This window comes from Triticum urartu, chromosome 3A (assembly GCF_056163025.1).
Source record: "Triticum urartu cultivar PI428250 chromosome 3A, HENAU_Tu73, whole genome shotgun sequence".
NCBI lineage: Eukaryota > Viridiplantae > Streptophyta > Magnoliopsida > Poales > Poaceae > Triticum > Triticum urartu.
Genome location: NC_141875.1, coordinates 682130821 through 682146757, shown reverse-complemented (window position 1 = coordinate 682146757; position 15937 = coordinate 682130821). Strand labels below are relative to the sequence as shown.

Below are 15937 nucleotides of genomic sequence, written 5' to 3'. Positions count from 1 at the left end.
CAGATTCGGGTTTTGGAGAAATTGATTTACCCTCCAGCATAAGCCTCATCAACCAAATCTCTGCCATCCGCGACATTGAAAATTCAACAGATATTAGGTGCAATGCAAACAGAATTTTTTAGTGCTAGAAAAAAAAGGTGATGGCATGGAAAAAGGTGGGTAAGAAGAAATGGTGATGGCAGGGTTGGGTTGGTACCAAAACACAAGACTAGAGTTGAAGCACGCAGCAGCATGGGAATGAATGAATGAATGGGGGGAGTGCGACCCGGCCGAACGAAGAAGGTTTGGTTTGGTTTGGCGCACCCACACTCCCGGTTCACTCACTGCGACTCGCACCGCTCCACTCCACTCTCCCCAACCTCCACTCCCAAATCTCGTCTCTTTCTTTCTTTCTCCAGGCGCACCGGCGCACCGCACCCCGCCGGGCCCTCCCTCCGTCTTGGTCTGCCCCAGCCAGCCAGCGAGGGAGCGAGTGAGCTGCACAAAGAGAAAGAGAAATTCCTTCCCCAACAAAGAAAGAAAGAAACGCGCGTATAAATCCATCCGTAGGCCAACAACGCCTCCTCTGTCTTTCTCTCTCTATCTCTCTCTCTGTCCCGTCCCGGCCGGGGGAAGAGGCCATGGAGATATTCTACTACCTTGTGTTCGGGGGCCTGTCGGCGGTGGTGGCCGGGCTGGAGCTGGGCAAGAGCGGCAAGGACCGCGTCGCAACCCCCACCGCATTCAACGCATTCAAGAACAACTACGTCCTAGTATACTCCCTAATGATGTGTACGTCTTTCTGAATTTCTCTTGTCTTCTCTTCTCTTGAGATGTGCTGCATATGTATGCCTCAACTGATTTCGGATTGGTTTCTGCAGCCGGCGACTGGCTTCAGGGTCCCTACGTGTACTACCTCTACAGCCAGTACGGGTTCGACAAGGGCGACATCGGCCGCCTCTTCATCGCCGGATTCGGCTCATCCATGCTCTTCGGAACCATCGTAGGATCACTAGCAGACAGGCAGTACGTTTTCTTTCTTCTTCTTCTTCTTCTTCTTCTTCTTCTTCTTCTTCTTCTTCTTCTTCTTCTTGTTTTCTTTCTTCTTTTCCATTGGGATTCATTGATTGATTAACTGACTGAAAAACAAAACAAAATCTTGTGGAAAACATAAAGGGGCCGCAAGCGCGCGTGCATCACCTACTGCATCACCTACATCCTCAGCTGCATCACCAAGCACTCCCCGCAGTACCGGGTCCTCCTCCTCGGCCGCATCCTCGGCGGCGTCGCAACCTCCCTCCTCTTCTCCGCATTCGAGTCATGGCTCGTCGCCGAGCACAACAAGGTTTGCTTCTTTCTTTCTTGGTTTGTACTCCACTTCTTGGTTTTAAACCCCTACTCCCCAGTCAGTGTGACCATCATTGTCACTGTCAATCAAATCGAAATCAACTCAACCCACTGCGAATGTTAGCTGCTTTTCATTTTCAGCTGCCTTATATCTTTAATCCAGCAAAGTATGTATGTCTTGTTCTATATCCACAAGGAAAGGCATCAAGCATTAGATTGTGTACTACACTACACTAGTATAATGGCACCTTTGGAATGTGTCTTGTGTTCCTACCTACCTACCTACCTACCTACCTACGTAATGCTGCTGCTGCTTGTGGTGAATAAACTACTACTAGTGATGCTAAATACTCCTTCCGTAAACTAATATAAAAGCATTTATAATACTAAAGTAGTGATCTAAATGCTTTTATATTAGTTTATTTAAAGAGGGAGTACTAAGCACGACGGATGTTTGACTGTTGACTGCCAATGCCATGCCACAAAGGGAAGGGCCATATAATAATATAATTATGACTGTTGTTTTAGAGGTGTTAAAAAAATTAATTGGAGGATCATGATGTATGTGTTCCTACACTAGAGGAGTAGGATGAGGAAAACCTCACTCACTTTGTCAGGATCTGAAACAAACAAAAAAGACTGAATCAAATCTTGCTCCCCTGCCTGCAAGCTTAAATGAAATCCACCGTCTTTTGTTTTGTTTTGTTTTGTTTCATTAATCAGTTACCTATCCTTTGTTGTGTCGGTGGAAGGAATAGATAGAGATGAGGAGATGAGATGAGGTGGTTGCCGACTTGCCATTGGCATTTATTTATTTAACAAAGGAAGGAACCATGGCCCAGCTTTCTTAATAAATAAAAATAAAAGCTCTTCCTTTCTTTCTCTGGACCAAACTGGGCTGGGACTCACAATTGTCCTTTTATTCGCCCTCTCCTCTTCTCTCCATGTGCTATCGCTCGCTGGAGAATTAATGAACATTCTACTAACTCAATCATCCATCCTAACCTACCAAGAAAGAGAGAGAGAGAGAATCCAAGGATGGATTCAGTACAGTATCTGCGGCATGCATGTGACACACCATTTATTTATTTAGTCTTCTTCTTCTTCTTCTTCTTCTTCTTCCCCTCCCTCCCTCCCCTAATGTAATGGGAGGAGCTATTGTTAAACAGCTAACCATAAAGAAATCCTTATCATTTGCAAATTGCCAAATTATGCATTATTGTTATTATTATTATATCTTGTTGATTTCTACCTACCTTTTTTGCAATGTAACAAGACTAGTAAGTATTATTCACCCAACCTTTTTGTTTGATTTCTTCTTGTCTTGTTTCACACACCACACAGAGAGGCTATGACCCCCAGTGGCTCTCCATCACCTTCTCCAAGGCTATATTCCTCGGAAATGGTCTCATCGCCATTATAGCTGGCCTCTTTGCTAACCTGCTTGCTGACAACCTGGGCTTTGGTCCTGTGGCTCCTTTCGATGCCGCCGCGTGCTTCCTGGCAATTGGCATGGCCATCATCATGTCCTCGTGGACTGAAAACTATGGAGATCAATCTGAAGGCAAGGATCTCATGTCTCAGTTCAAGGTTGCCGCCAAGGCAATCGCTTCAGGTATGCTCGTTAGCGCTTCACTTCATCCCACCCACTGCAACACAACACAACATTATTAAACGTGTATATATTGTAAACTTAGAAGAATTCGCATTCTAACGCTCATCACAAATCTCCAGATGAAAAAATCGCTTTGCTGGGAGCCATTCAGTCACTGTTCGAGGGCTCAATGTACACCTTTGTCTTCCTCTGGACTCCAGCCTTGAGCCCAAATGACGAAGACATTCCCCATGGTTTTATATTCGCAACCTTCATGCTGTCGTCTATGTTGGGTAGCTCCATTGCATCACGCCTATTGGCCCGCAAGATGAAGGTTGAAGGCTATATGCAGATCGTGTTTGCAGTATCAGCCTTCACACTTTTCCTCCCAGTTGCCACCAGCGTAAGACCATACTCTTCATTTCTTTCTCTGCCTTTCTAAGATAGATTACTTCTTACTGATAGCGTTTTCGCATGTGTGACGTGACAGCTTCTGGTGCCGACGTCTTCAGTGAAAGGAAGCGGCATCTCATTTGGGGGCTCTCTACAGCTGCTTGGTTTCTGTACCTTCGAGTCATGCGTCGGCATTTTCTGGCCATCCATCATGAAAATGAGATCTCAGTATATTCCTGAGGAGGCAAGAAGCACCATCATGAACTTCTTCCGCATTCCACTGAACCTGTTTGTCTGTGTGGTGCTCTACAATGTAAGCAAATATATTCCTGTGGTGCTTCACTTATCTCCATTATTGTTGATAAACATTATGTTGCAGGTGAATGCTTTCCCTATCACCGTCATGTTTGGCATGTGTTCAATCTTCCTCTTCATGGCGGCAATCTTGCAGAGACGGCTCATGGTTGTCGCTGACCTACACAAGCTATCCACAAGTAACTTGTCTTTCCTTTAATTTGTTCCAGCATTCTAGTCTAGTGCTTTCTGATCAATGTATGTATGGATTCAGAGTGCCCTAACTGCTGCTAATAACCATATATACTTATTGGCAGAATCACAAGAGATGACCGCGCAAGACGAGCTTCTAAATCCTTGAAAGGCCAACACACTCCCTCCACCTGACCTAGGTGCTGAATAAGATGGAATTGGGGAAAGCAAGATGTTTTGATTGTAATATTTCTTTTTTCTGTAGCGTAGATCAGATGGATATTATTATTGGCTAGGCACGAGGAGATGGATGGATGGATACACCAAAGCAAGAATTCAGAGGCTGCTGAGTAAATTAGTATAGTCTATTATTTTTATGATTCCTGCTCTTGTTGTTAATCGGGACGGCACTATTTGTCTTCAATATCGCTACAAGTATCTTCGTCCAAGCTATATATATTATCAGTTTTGCTAAAGCACATCTAGATATGCCATAAGTATTGCACATCTAAGTCCTATGTCATTGATCTTATGTTAAGATTTGTGTGGGTATTTTCTTTTTCTTTTTTCTTTTTCTCTTTATACTTAATTCACTCGCTTAGATGTGCAATAATTAAAGCACATCTAGATGTGCCCTAGATCTAAGTGAATATTTATCTATTGCCAAAAAGAAAATAAAAAAGTTTATGTTGTTTTCTGCTTTTTTCATACCAACATAAATTTCAAACCATTGAATTTTCATTGTTTTCTAAATTGCTGATGCTTCTTTCATTTATTTAGTCTATGTATGTATGTATGTATGTAATTCTCACTGGAGTGAATCTATCATGGGATGGAAGGGGAAGGCGTGAGCCACACCGGGCGCGGCCAGCTCCGATGCCGCCCCAGCCCCCACACCTTCTTCACCGTGCCGTCCTTGAGGCTGAACACCCCGACGGCAAGCTGGTCGTCTTCCTTGCTCGGCGACGCTTTCTCCAGATCGTCGTCGTCGGTGTAGTAGACGCAGCCGGCCCTGAGCTCCGGGCGCGCCGTGGTGGACACGCACAGGGACTCGTTCGCCCCAACGAACAGCGCCGCTTCTCCGATGTCCTCCGTCTCCTTCCACCGGCCTCCGTCCAGCACATGCACCTTGAAGGACCACATCCGCCGGCACCGGCCACACCAGCCCGTCATCTGCTTGAACTCCTTGAGCACCAACATCAGCCGCCGGCCGGCCCCGGCCCCGGCGCCGCCACGAAGTACTTGCGTCGGCGCCACGGTTGGCTGTCCTCATTAGTCAGCCTTGGCGTGACGGCCGTGCTGCTGAACTTGCCCGTGTCGGCGTCGCGCTCCCACGCCTCCACAGCGCCCAAGTACCCGACGGAGTAGAACCTGCCCTCGTGGTGGATGGCGTCCTCCACACCGTCGCGCGAGGGAGCCAGCCTCCACGCGGCGTCTTCCGTCGTCGCAAAGGCCGGCACACCCAAGCACGGGCCCGTGACCAGGCGAGGACGACCTTGCGGTAGAGGAAGTCGCGTGTCTGCTCGGCCTCCAACGTGAAGGTGCCAACCGGCTGGCGGCCGCCGGGGTACGGCGGGCCCCTGGTGAAGGGCTCTAGCGTGAACTCCAAGTGGGAGCCCCCCTCGAGCGCGTGGATGCAGGGGATGGCGGTGATGGCCGGGAGCGCGTGCTGCTCGCCGGTCACCGGGTTGACGAGGAACAGCGCGGTGCGAGAAGAAGTTTCTCCTCGAGCACCTCGCGTGGTGTCGCCGACTCGCGGAAACGGCTCGAAAGGGCACAGTGACGTTGAGAGGATGACTACGCGAAACGGACGGATACGCGAGACAAAAGGGGTCCGGGCACGGGGTAGCCTCGCCGGCGGCAGCGGCGGGGGCGGCGACCATGGCAACATGACACGAGGCAGAGGTGCTTCGCCGGCATGGGCAGGCTAGTCCTTGTGCGGTGGGTTAATTTGACGGAGGAACAGGCGGCGGCGGTGGCGGAGCGACAGAGGAGGGGACGAGGTGCGTGGGATAGAGGAGATGAAACGAGAGAGGGAAAGGTCGCGTGTGTGGGTTCTCTACAGAGGCACGTTAACGAGTAGAGGATCAACACGTTTTCACCTTTTTTTTTTCTTTTTCTATCGCCACAGTAAAAATCGACGTGGACACAACCAGCTATCGCCCTTTAAGCGTACGTTAATGTGTTTGATTGGTGATGCCTTTGTCCGGTACATTAGCCAAGTATATAGGTGTTTTTCCGTTAGGGAAATTGTACTGATAAATTTGAATTTTTTTTGTTTTATTCTTTCCTTGAGAAACATGGATTTTTTATGAGTTCAATCACGACGCGAAGTATGTAGCCACTCCATGTATAGTGTTATGTGTAGTAATTTTAATTTTTATGAATTAAATCTCTCTCTTTCACACGCGCGCACGCAGCCCGCGCACATAGAGAGACACAACCCCTCTGATTAGCCTCCTTAAACAACATCTCATCAGCGTGCGTCATCGATTAATGGCTCTATTTACCCTCCCCTATAAATTACTTTTATTTGTTCAGTGTCACCTTCATAAATCACTACATTAAAACATTAATAAACCCTAAGCTTGAAATATAATTTTGACTACACACTGTTTTTGCCCATTTCCCCAAATCCAATCGGTTATGGCTTGGATATAAATTACTATATGCTCGAGTGGGTTTCCCATGTCTATCGTGAGGGGGGGTTTGGCTTCACATGCTCTGCAAAATCACATCATTAGCCAGTTTTTGCTCTCCTGATTTTATTGTAAACTTTCCTCCACACAAAATGATCCTGTCACCGTTAAAAAATGATATTGTCAAACCAATATTTTAGATTACCATAGAGAAATATTAAAAAACGCAAAATGTTCTAAATCAATTGGAAAGTTTCATAAACTAAATGTGATCGTACCTAAATTTAAGTTCTCGTCACATCCGGTTAATGAAGTTGTGGCTTTTCTATTTAATTTCAATCTACGAGTGCAACAATGGAAAATCACCCTGCAAAAAAAAAGGAAAGGCATGAAACCCAAACCTGTTATTTTGCTGACATCGCTTATGCACATGCAATGCTGCCCGAATTTTTGTCAGATGAATTTTATCCTGATTGCTCAGATGCACTCATAGTTTGGATAATTATTCAGGTCTATGCTTGATTTATCACAACCTTTTTAATCTCCACCGCTAAGTGCAATCTGATAAACAATAATGGCCAGGATTATTACATATGAACCTAGCTACTATGAACGTGACCTCGGAGTAGGTTTCATTAGCCTCATCTATGGTCTTTGACGTATACGGCAGGCCGTTTAGTGTTCTTAACATGCATGTATCTGAAGCTCCAAGTGAGTTAATGTTCTTGTCTAGTTTTAATTTGTAAGCCGCCGTTGCTTGTCATTGATTGGCGCCCAGTCCGGGTACACATGTACTCGTATACACATGTCTTTTATGCATTCAAATTCAAATAGATGGTTGTAGATTATACATGCAATGTTTCCTAAGATGAGAAGACTTTGTGCAAGTAAGTGTGAAGCAATCAAGAATGTGTAGCTACCTGATTGTCCTGCAATGCACACCCATGACTTCTTCTCATCTGTGGAGTCCACTGCAATCACCAATGGTGTCGACATGTCATAGTACATAGACTGGCCAAGTAGCATCTCGTTCTACCCATAGTCTGGTCCGCGGTCACGGAGGCCGAGGAAGCGCCTCATCATCAAGAGAAGGAAAAATCCTTGATTGGACTGGTTAATCATCCCATTACGTCTCGATGGCGCAATCTATGCAAGTGACTATGTGGCCGTGGTCGACAACCTAGCCGAGCGGGTTTAATCAAGGATGACCTCGACCATTTCATAGTGGAGCTAGCTAGGTGGATTAGCATGAGAGATGAGTAGGCTAACTAGGCCGGTTATGGCCGGGCAGAGTAGTGCTTGCATGTAATTATATGTAACACTACTTGTGAAGGGTTTCTTTCACCCTTTTCCCTTCTTTAATAGATGATATGCACACTTGTGCATATTCCAAGAAAAAAACCTAGCCGAGTCTTTATGCTTGCGACCTTGATGTCGAGCGCTAGTGTAATCTTTTGAATTGATTGTATGTATGGCCGACTACCTGGTCGTGTCTACGTGCTTGCGACCACGATGTCGGCGGCCTCCGAGATGGACCATGTCACAAGTTACGTTGTTGTCGTGCTAGCACCATGCTTCTTCCTGCAGTCCTGCCATCCTAGATATTCGGCGAGCATTCCCGCCCATTTTAACTTTGTGCCAACCAAGCCATGCTCCAAGAGTTTTCAAAACGTTCTAACATCGCACGTATGGTTTTCTCCTCCGACGTCTTAGTCATATGAGGGTGCCAGATCTGGCGTTCGATGGCGTGTCCGGGGTGTTGCCCCGTTCTGAGTCATTCAACGGTAATGGTTTCATCTTTGGCGAGCCACCTTGGAGGTCTGCAAAGCTGCATATCAGCGATGGAGCCGCGTCAAGCTCGGTGAGAAGGTGATCCGTCATTTTTAGTTCCGGTGGCTACTGTGGTGGTGCCGAAGGCAGGTGACAGCCGTTGGTGTCAAGCTCAGATACGTTCTGCTGTCTTTTCAGTTTTGTCATGTCGGTCTTTATGTGACTTGTACTATAATCTTTATGATATGAATGAGACACATATTACCATGCAACAAAAAAATCATCCCTCTCAATTGTTGTATTGTAGGAAAATCTAATGTTTGGTTTAGCACATCCCAGGGAGACATCTGCTTGGATTGTGTTTCCGTAAAAAACACATTCATTTTATGAGGGCAAAAAAATCCTGCATGATATTGTGTTATTGTTGGGTTTAGCGCCTTAAGAAAATGGGGATGGGTGGGGAACGGCCTTTTTTGCTGTTTAGTGGCCTTATACAAAAATTGTGTTTTTCATGTTCCATTGTTTCAAATAATTCATGATTTCAAAAAAGTTCCAAATTTCTAATAATTGTGATTTTTTTAAAAAGGTTCAAGGAATCATAAAAATGATCTTGAATTCAGAAAAAAAATCTTCATAATCTTGAAAAATTGTTCGAGAAATAACAAAATGTCGGCACATTAAAATAATGTTCATGATTTTTAAATGTTCGCATATTCAAATAATGTTCAAAATTTCAAAACTGTTCGCATATTGAACAAATGTTCATAAATTAGAATAAAATTTCCAAAAATAAAATAATGTTCACTAAAAACGGAAAATGTTCATGAATATAAAAAATTGTTCCCCAAAAATAAAAACATTTAATCGGTTCAGAAAATTTTCAAGATTTTGAAGAAAATGTTCATGCATTCCAATTAACTGTTCACAAAACAGAATAGTCCGTGAAATTGAAAAATTATTCCAAAAATAATAACCATTCACCGTTTGAAAAAATGTTCATGAATTTCACAAAATTTTCATAATTAAAAAAAACAAATTCGTGAAAATGTTCATGATTTTAGAAAAATGTTATTCATTAATTTGAAAAGGATGTTCAAAATTTCAAAAATATGTTCGCAAAAATAAAAATAAAATAGGAAAGAGGAAAAGCAAAGAAATGAAAAGTAAAAGAATTACAAAAAGGAAAACTAGGAAATAAATAAAAAAGAAAAATGTAAGAAAAGACGACAAAACCGATTCAGGAATGGTTCTTGAACGTTCCTTCCAAAAACCGGTGGGGAATAAAACCTAAATGGGTCGGCCCAAAATGGATCAGGCATTGGAGGGGGTGCATGCTATGTCGATCGGTGGCGACCGATGCGCCAAATAGGGATCACCGAGATAGGCAGCGATGGGGGAGTGTGCGGGGAGAGGGGAACATGCCTCGAGGGTCTGAAATGGCTTCAGATGGGCCTTGACTTAGTTCTCCAGGGTCTCAATGTGGCCACCACAGAAGGGTCTATCCCATCGACCCGAGGTCAAATTCAACGCATCGGGCAGCCAAACAAATTTGGGACCATGTGGATAGCGTGCATACTCTGCAAATCACACCGCTTTCTCTCGGGGAATGTCTCTTCTTGTGTTGTTGATGCTTTTGTGCTCATGAATATACATAAATAATTATGCATTGAGGTAAATAAAAATGTAACAAATTTAAAAATCATACAAGAGTTTTTATTAATACATTTATCACCATAACTATTTGTAGTTATTATATCTCAAACTTAAAATAGTTATTCTACATACTAGAGTTTATCAACACCTTCTAGAAACCTCCACCAAGATATTTCAGGATAGTCATCATTTCGTGTTCGTGTGAAAACATATCAACACACGAAAATGCATGTAAATGCTACAAACTAACCCATAGAGGATATTGGTTTTATATTTAATTTTTTGCTTTCATTATAGTTAGGGAGAAGCTCATATAATAAATAAACTTTGTAGGTTATTCACAACTAACATAATATTTGTGAAAAAGTTATTTACTATTGGGCACATGTTTGTTAAATAAATTATAGACTTTATAATTAGATAATAAATGTCATCTCAATAACGACTCAACTAGTTATAATCACTGTTTTGGAAATCATTAATTTGCAGTTGCTTGGTTGGCTGGCGAGTAGGGGATTAATATTATAATTGGCAAGTTAATCGACTAGTTAATCACTTAATCAGATGATTTATAATTTATCGGCTACTCGGTGACCCTATGACTAGGGATTAACCGGCTAGTTAACTTGTTAATCGGACAAATTATTGAAGTTATAGAGAAGTATAAAACTTTATTACAAACATATGGAGATGTTACTGTTAAGGGATAACTTTCTCCTAATTAAGTCATCATGATACATTCAATCTTAGTTTTAACTCACTGTCATTGTCAATTTTATTGTCACATTTGAAAAAGATATAAAAAATAGTTTAAATAATTGGAAACTCATTTATGAAAATGGAAGAAGTTATGCTGCGGAAAACAAAAATAGTTTATTTATAAAAATACACATTGCGTATTTTAATGGATTCTACATAAGTGGATAACTGGATTTTTCTTGGCGACGGATCATAAGGGGGAAGACATTTTAGGAAGGACCTGGAGAAGTGTTTGGTTGAGTGGGGCATAAATAAGGTGTTTTCAGTAACAGGTGACAATGCCTTACAAAATGATGGAGCAGTAAACTACATAAAGAGGATCATGAACAGTGTCAAGGCAAGCATAGGGAGAGGAGAATATATGCACATGAGATGTATTGCTCATATTGTGAACTTGATAGCTACTGATGGGCTAAAAGAATTGGACATCTCAGTAAAGCTAGTTCATGCTGCAGTCAAGTTTGTTAAGAATTCTCCAGCTAGAATTACTAAGTTGAAAAAGTGTGCTAAATTAGAGAAGTTGACAAACAAAGGTTTCTTGTCACTTGATGTATGCACTAGATGGAACTCCACATTCTTAATGCTGAAAGCTACATCTACATGAGAAGGTGTTCGTGAGCTATGAAGAAGAGGACCCATACTTTGCAATCGAGCTAAATGGCAACAAAATGCCAGGAGTGCCTGACCTGAAGATTGGGCTAATGCTTCAAATATGGCAGAGTTTCTTGAGCATTTCTATAAGCTTACCCTTCGTGTTTGAGCCTAAAGTCATTGCACATCTCATATCTTCTTCCATCAAATTGCCGATATCATTGTCTTGCTGAGGGCATGGTGCGAAGTGGAAACCCTTTGCGGAGAGAGATGTGAGAAAGGATGATTGACAAGTACAACAAGTATTGGGCAGATCACAAGAGCTTCAACATCTTGATCTTTGTGGCTGTTGCTCTTGATCCAAGATACAAGTTGTCAAATTGCATCAACATTGCAACTTTGAAATGTTTGGGGAGATCAACGGAGAGGAGGTGTGGACAAAAATGAATACAACTCTTACTAATCTGTTCAAGGAGTATGTTTAGTTATATGGTCCAACTGAGCAAGAAGTGTAGCCTGAGGATGTACCTAACTTTGAAGAGGAAAGCAACGAAAGCTTGATGAGTTCCTTGATTGCAAAGAGAATGGGAATGGATGACTATGGAATCAGAATCAGCCCTTCGAAGTCTGAACTTGAAAACTATCTTGCGGAGGATAATGCAGCAAACAACAGCAAATTCAATATTCTTGAGTGGTGAAAGGTCAACTCGTCTAGATTCCCAATGCTATCACGCTTAGCTCGTGATGTCCTAGCTTTCCCAATATCTACAGTTGCATCAGAGTTGGCTTTTTGCATTGGTGGACGCATTCTTGATGACTTCTGAAACTCGCTTACCCCATTCATGGTGCGGGCATAAATTTGTACTCAGAATTAGTTACGAAGAGAAATTCATGTAAACAATGAAGAGGATGTAGAGCTACTGGCCAACCTGGAGGAAGGTAATTAAGCAAACAAGTTACTCTTAGATATGTGCTTTCTATTTTGTTCATAGTTACATTCACTTGCTTTATTTTTAATGTTAACGGTACTTCAAGAAATTTCTGATATTAGCACTGCTAAAAGTGCTAATGCTATGTCCAGTACAAGTGCTAGTGTCTGCATCACCATTGATGATACCGAATCATAAGTCTTGGTGAGTAAAATTCTTGCAAGATTTCCCCTGTAACTTGCATGTTGTTTTCAAATTGATATGCTGGAAACTATGGTGGGAAAGTGGAAATGATATGCATGATCTCGTATACATATCACTTTAATGTTACACAAGATTTATGTTTTAGTTTTCTTTGCACTTGCACTATATTCAAGTGATTTTCCTTCCACTTTTGCAAGGAATACCAGAAGAACATCAAGTGTGCTGCCAACCTAAGGAACCATCTCAGCCTCTCTTCTTGTGTTCTATATTCTATGGTTTTATCAACTTGGACCTCCAGGAATTGTGCTGCTTGCAAACTTGTTAAGCCCTTAAAATTTTAGTTATGGTTCTCTAGGCTTGGACCTATTACGTGTGTCTTGTGTGTGTTGTGACTGTTTGGACCTATTCAACTTGAACCATGTTATTTATTTGTGTGTTTGTGACTCAAGTTATATTTCTGTTTATTTTGGTTGTGCACTGGTGTTGTGCACTATTATGTTTGGAGCTATCACCTATGAGACTATGAGTCTATTATTGTCAAATTTGATGTCATGTTGCTGAATGCCTGAATCTGTGCTTGTGCAGTGCACTTTCATGTCTGAATAACTCAACATCTTTGCATAATTGAATTTGTGCTTGCAATGTGGATTTGTGATGTGCACTTGCATATCACATGAGACTGAATTTGTGCTTGTGATGTGCTTGTGCATATCACCTGACACTGTTATATCTGAATTTTTTGCTGTTGTGATTGTCAGGCTACATATGCACTATATTATAATGTTACTAGCGGAGATATTGGTTGTGTTGCATTCTGAATTTCCAAACTATCTGAATTTTCTGTGGTATATTGGTTATGGGTACCCGAATTACCTAAACCTAAAGTTTCAAGTAATTTGGGTACAGGTATTTTTTTGGGAGACGAAAATTCCGTTTTCATTTTGAACTAACCGTATTACCCGTAGACCGAACTAACTGAACAGAATAAACCGAATTACCCAAACGCCCATGGTGAATGGCACAACCCTTCAAGCACACATGCATGTAACAACAAGCGATAGAATGTTGTCAAAGCGTCAATTTGATTGTTGCCAATTTTGTCTCGACGAGAGTTTGGATAGTGAGACGCCCACAAGAGCTTATTCTACTGTGCACTGCGTAGCAATACAATCCCCATCATAACAGCAGCAAGACGAGCGATGCAACGATGACACGATGGAGCACATAGTTCTTGGGAGTACTATGGAGAAGCTTGGCTTGGACAGACATTTTCTGCATTCGGTCCATAGTAGCTTGGGATCTGAGAAGAAGATGACTAGCTACTCGATATGAATGTATTTATACTGCTTACTCTCAGAGTTTGTTAAATATATGTTGATAATTGACGATCTTGATCGTACATCTTGTAGGGCTTAGTTGTTCTTGTTTTATGATACCGAGGAGTTGACAATATGTAAAGACATGTAAAGTCAAGATCTCTCTCAAAACCTTGTGCTGATCTGGTCCAATTTTGTTTAATTACTAATATGTTTTGCAAATGTAAATTACAATTCAATCTATCTAAATATATATCTATACTACTTACAAACGAAAATGCTAGACTTATGAATAGGCTAACGAAAGGCTACGTAAATTTCCATACTTCACTAATCTGCCCCCTGATTTTAACTGGGGGTGGGGCCCTGCCTAATTGTTCTTCAATTAAGTCTTTCCAGCCGAGCACACCCGTAATATACTAAGAATAACTACGTAGGTGTAGCATTACCCACTTACAAAAGCGTCAGTTGCAATTCTTCTAAAGGAATGATGCTAGACCTACAAAAATCTACAAATCATTTTACTTAACTTTCCAAACTATAATCCCCCCCCCACCCGAAATTCAACTGGGTGGGCCCCTTCATCCCCCTATTGCCAATCATAATCCTCCACATCAGCTTGTTTGTAAAAAAATTAAGTAACCTTTTGTAGATGTAGCATTACTCTCTTCTAAAGCCATGAAATTTAGTATACATAGGTCGAAAATAATAAAGAGTAAATTATAAGTGCTTGCCGATGTTGAACTAAGATATATCTGCCTATGAGTGATTTGAATTTCAGGATTGTAGATTGTGCTGAAGCTTACTATGAAAGAAATATTCTCTTTCCCTCAAAAGAAAGAAAGAAATATTCTCTTCCAAAATAATCATTCTTTTGCATTTTTATTTATTTTCACTTGTTTAGTGACTTCATTCTTCGCCGGAAGCTTTTGAAGATCTCTATGAAAAGCAACATGATGTGATGTCGGCTCAATATCTTGGATGTGCTCATAGAGGTAGGATGTACGTGCATACAATCATAGGGGTGAGTGTATGTGCATGTATGTTGGCATCTCTGATTGTAAAAAATTCAAAAAATAAACAGGAAAGCAACATGCGATTGATAACTATGTTTTTAGTGCATATGATACTATATTAAAATGTTTGAGACATTAATGTGCGTGCTATCTATGCTTGTTAATTCACATGTACTCACTCCGTATCAAAATATAAGACTTTTTTATAGCGTCAAAAAAGTCTTATATTTTAATACGTAGTAGTATGTTTCTAATATTAGTCGAGATGTGCATTGCACATGCACAATTACTAGTTAACCAAAAAAAGGTTTGCGAAAACATAGTAGTGTTTGCCTAATTTCTTTCTCAGAACACACTCAATTTAATTATAAAAAATATTTGTTTTAAAATTGCAATTTATTTATTCATCATGTGCAATTTCCCTTTTTGTGTTCTAGTTTTACATTTTATGTAATTCACTGTCATCTCGGAAATGGCCAATGGTGCCCATTTTAAAAATACCATTTCTACAATGCGATTTTTTTTGTAAACACATATAAACATGTATACCACGTGTGTGCAAAATTTCATAACATTTTACTTTCACACATGGCGTACAAAAAAAATGTAGTTTCAAATGGGGTGATTTTGTTGTTGTTGGGCCTGAATTTTGTTGTTTCTTACAGCTTACAAATTACAACTTTTTTGAACGAAATTGCATTGATCTGTAGTGAACACGTAACAGTTTCTATGGATTTTTTTCAATTTTTTTGAAACTTCTAAATATGGTTTTTGATATTTTTTTTAATAGCGGCTTCCATGGTGCCCGAGCACCCTAACTCCGCACTCACTATCTCCACTTTACATTTCATATGATTTTTTTAACAGTCTGAGTGGACATAGCAAGCGTACGTTGCTAAGTCAAAGCAGTGTTTAGTGACCATGTGGTTGTCTAACACCCTACTCTTTTAGGATCCAATGTTTGAAGCCAAGACAAATATAGTAGCTCTACTGCTGTGTAGAGTAGTTCTTTAATTTTGTGTGAGCTGCTTGTACTCCCTTAATCATGTATGATCTCGTTACCAGTGGGCTCTAAATCATCAAGGCATGCACTGATCAGAAGTCAAAACACAGGTTATGTACTGCACAGCCATTCAGACCTCTGAAGTAGTCAAAAACTCAAAATACATAACTAGCTTCAACACCTGCGCGGAAGAGCCGGAAGCTACGTTGCCAGAAACTGACAGTACACATATATTTTTTTAATGGTGAGTGTGTTGAT

At 41.4% G+C, this 15937-nt stretch overlaps 1 protein-coding gene and 1 pseudogene across 1 annotated transcript; one reads left to right on the top strand and one right to left on the bottom strand.

The window, feature by feature from the left end:
* Window positions 1-362: 362 nt before the first annotated feature.
* Window positions 363-4275, top strand: LOC125530263 (uncharacterized). Its single transcript, XM_087514004.1, has 8 exons — window positions 363-771; window positions 861-1005; window positions 1156-1324; window positions 2671-2941; window positions 3061-3323; window positions 3411-3626; window positions 3693-3807; window positions 3925-4275. The coding sequence occupies exons 1-8, from the start codon at window positions 621-623 to the stop codon at window positions 3966-3968; spliced, it is 1374 nt and encodes a 457-aa protein (XP_087370130.1). The 5' UTR covers window positions 363-620; the 3' UTR covers window positions 3969-4275.
* Window positions 4064-6085, bottom strand: LOC147981538 (uncharacterized; annotated as a pseudogene).
* Between the last annotated feature and the right edge of the window lie 9852 nt (window positions 6086-15937).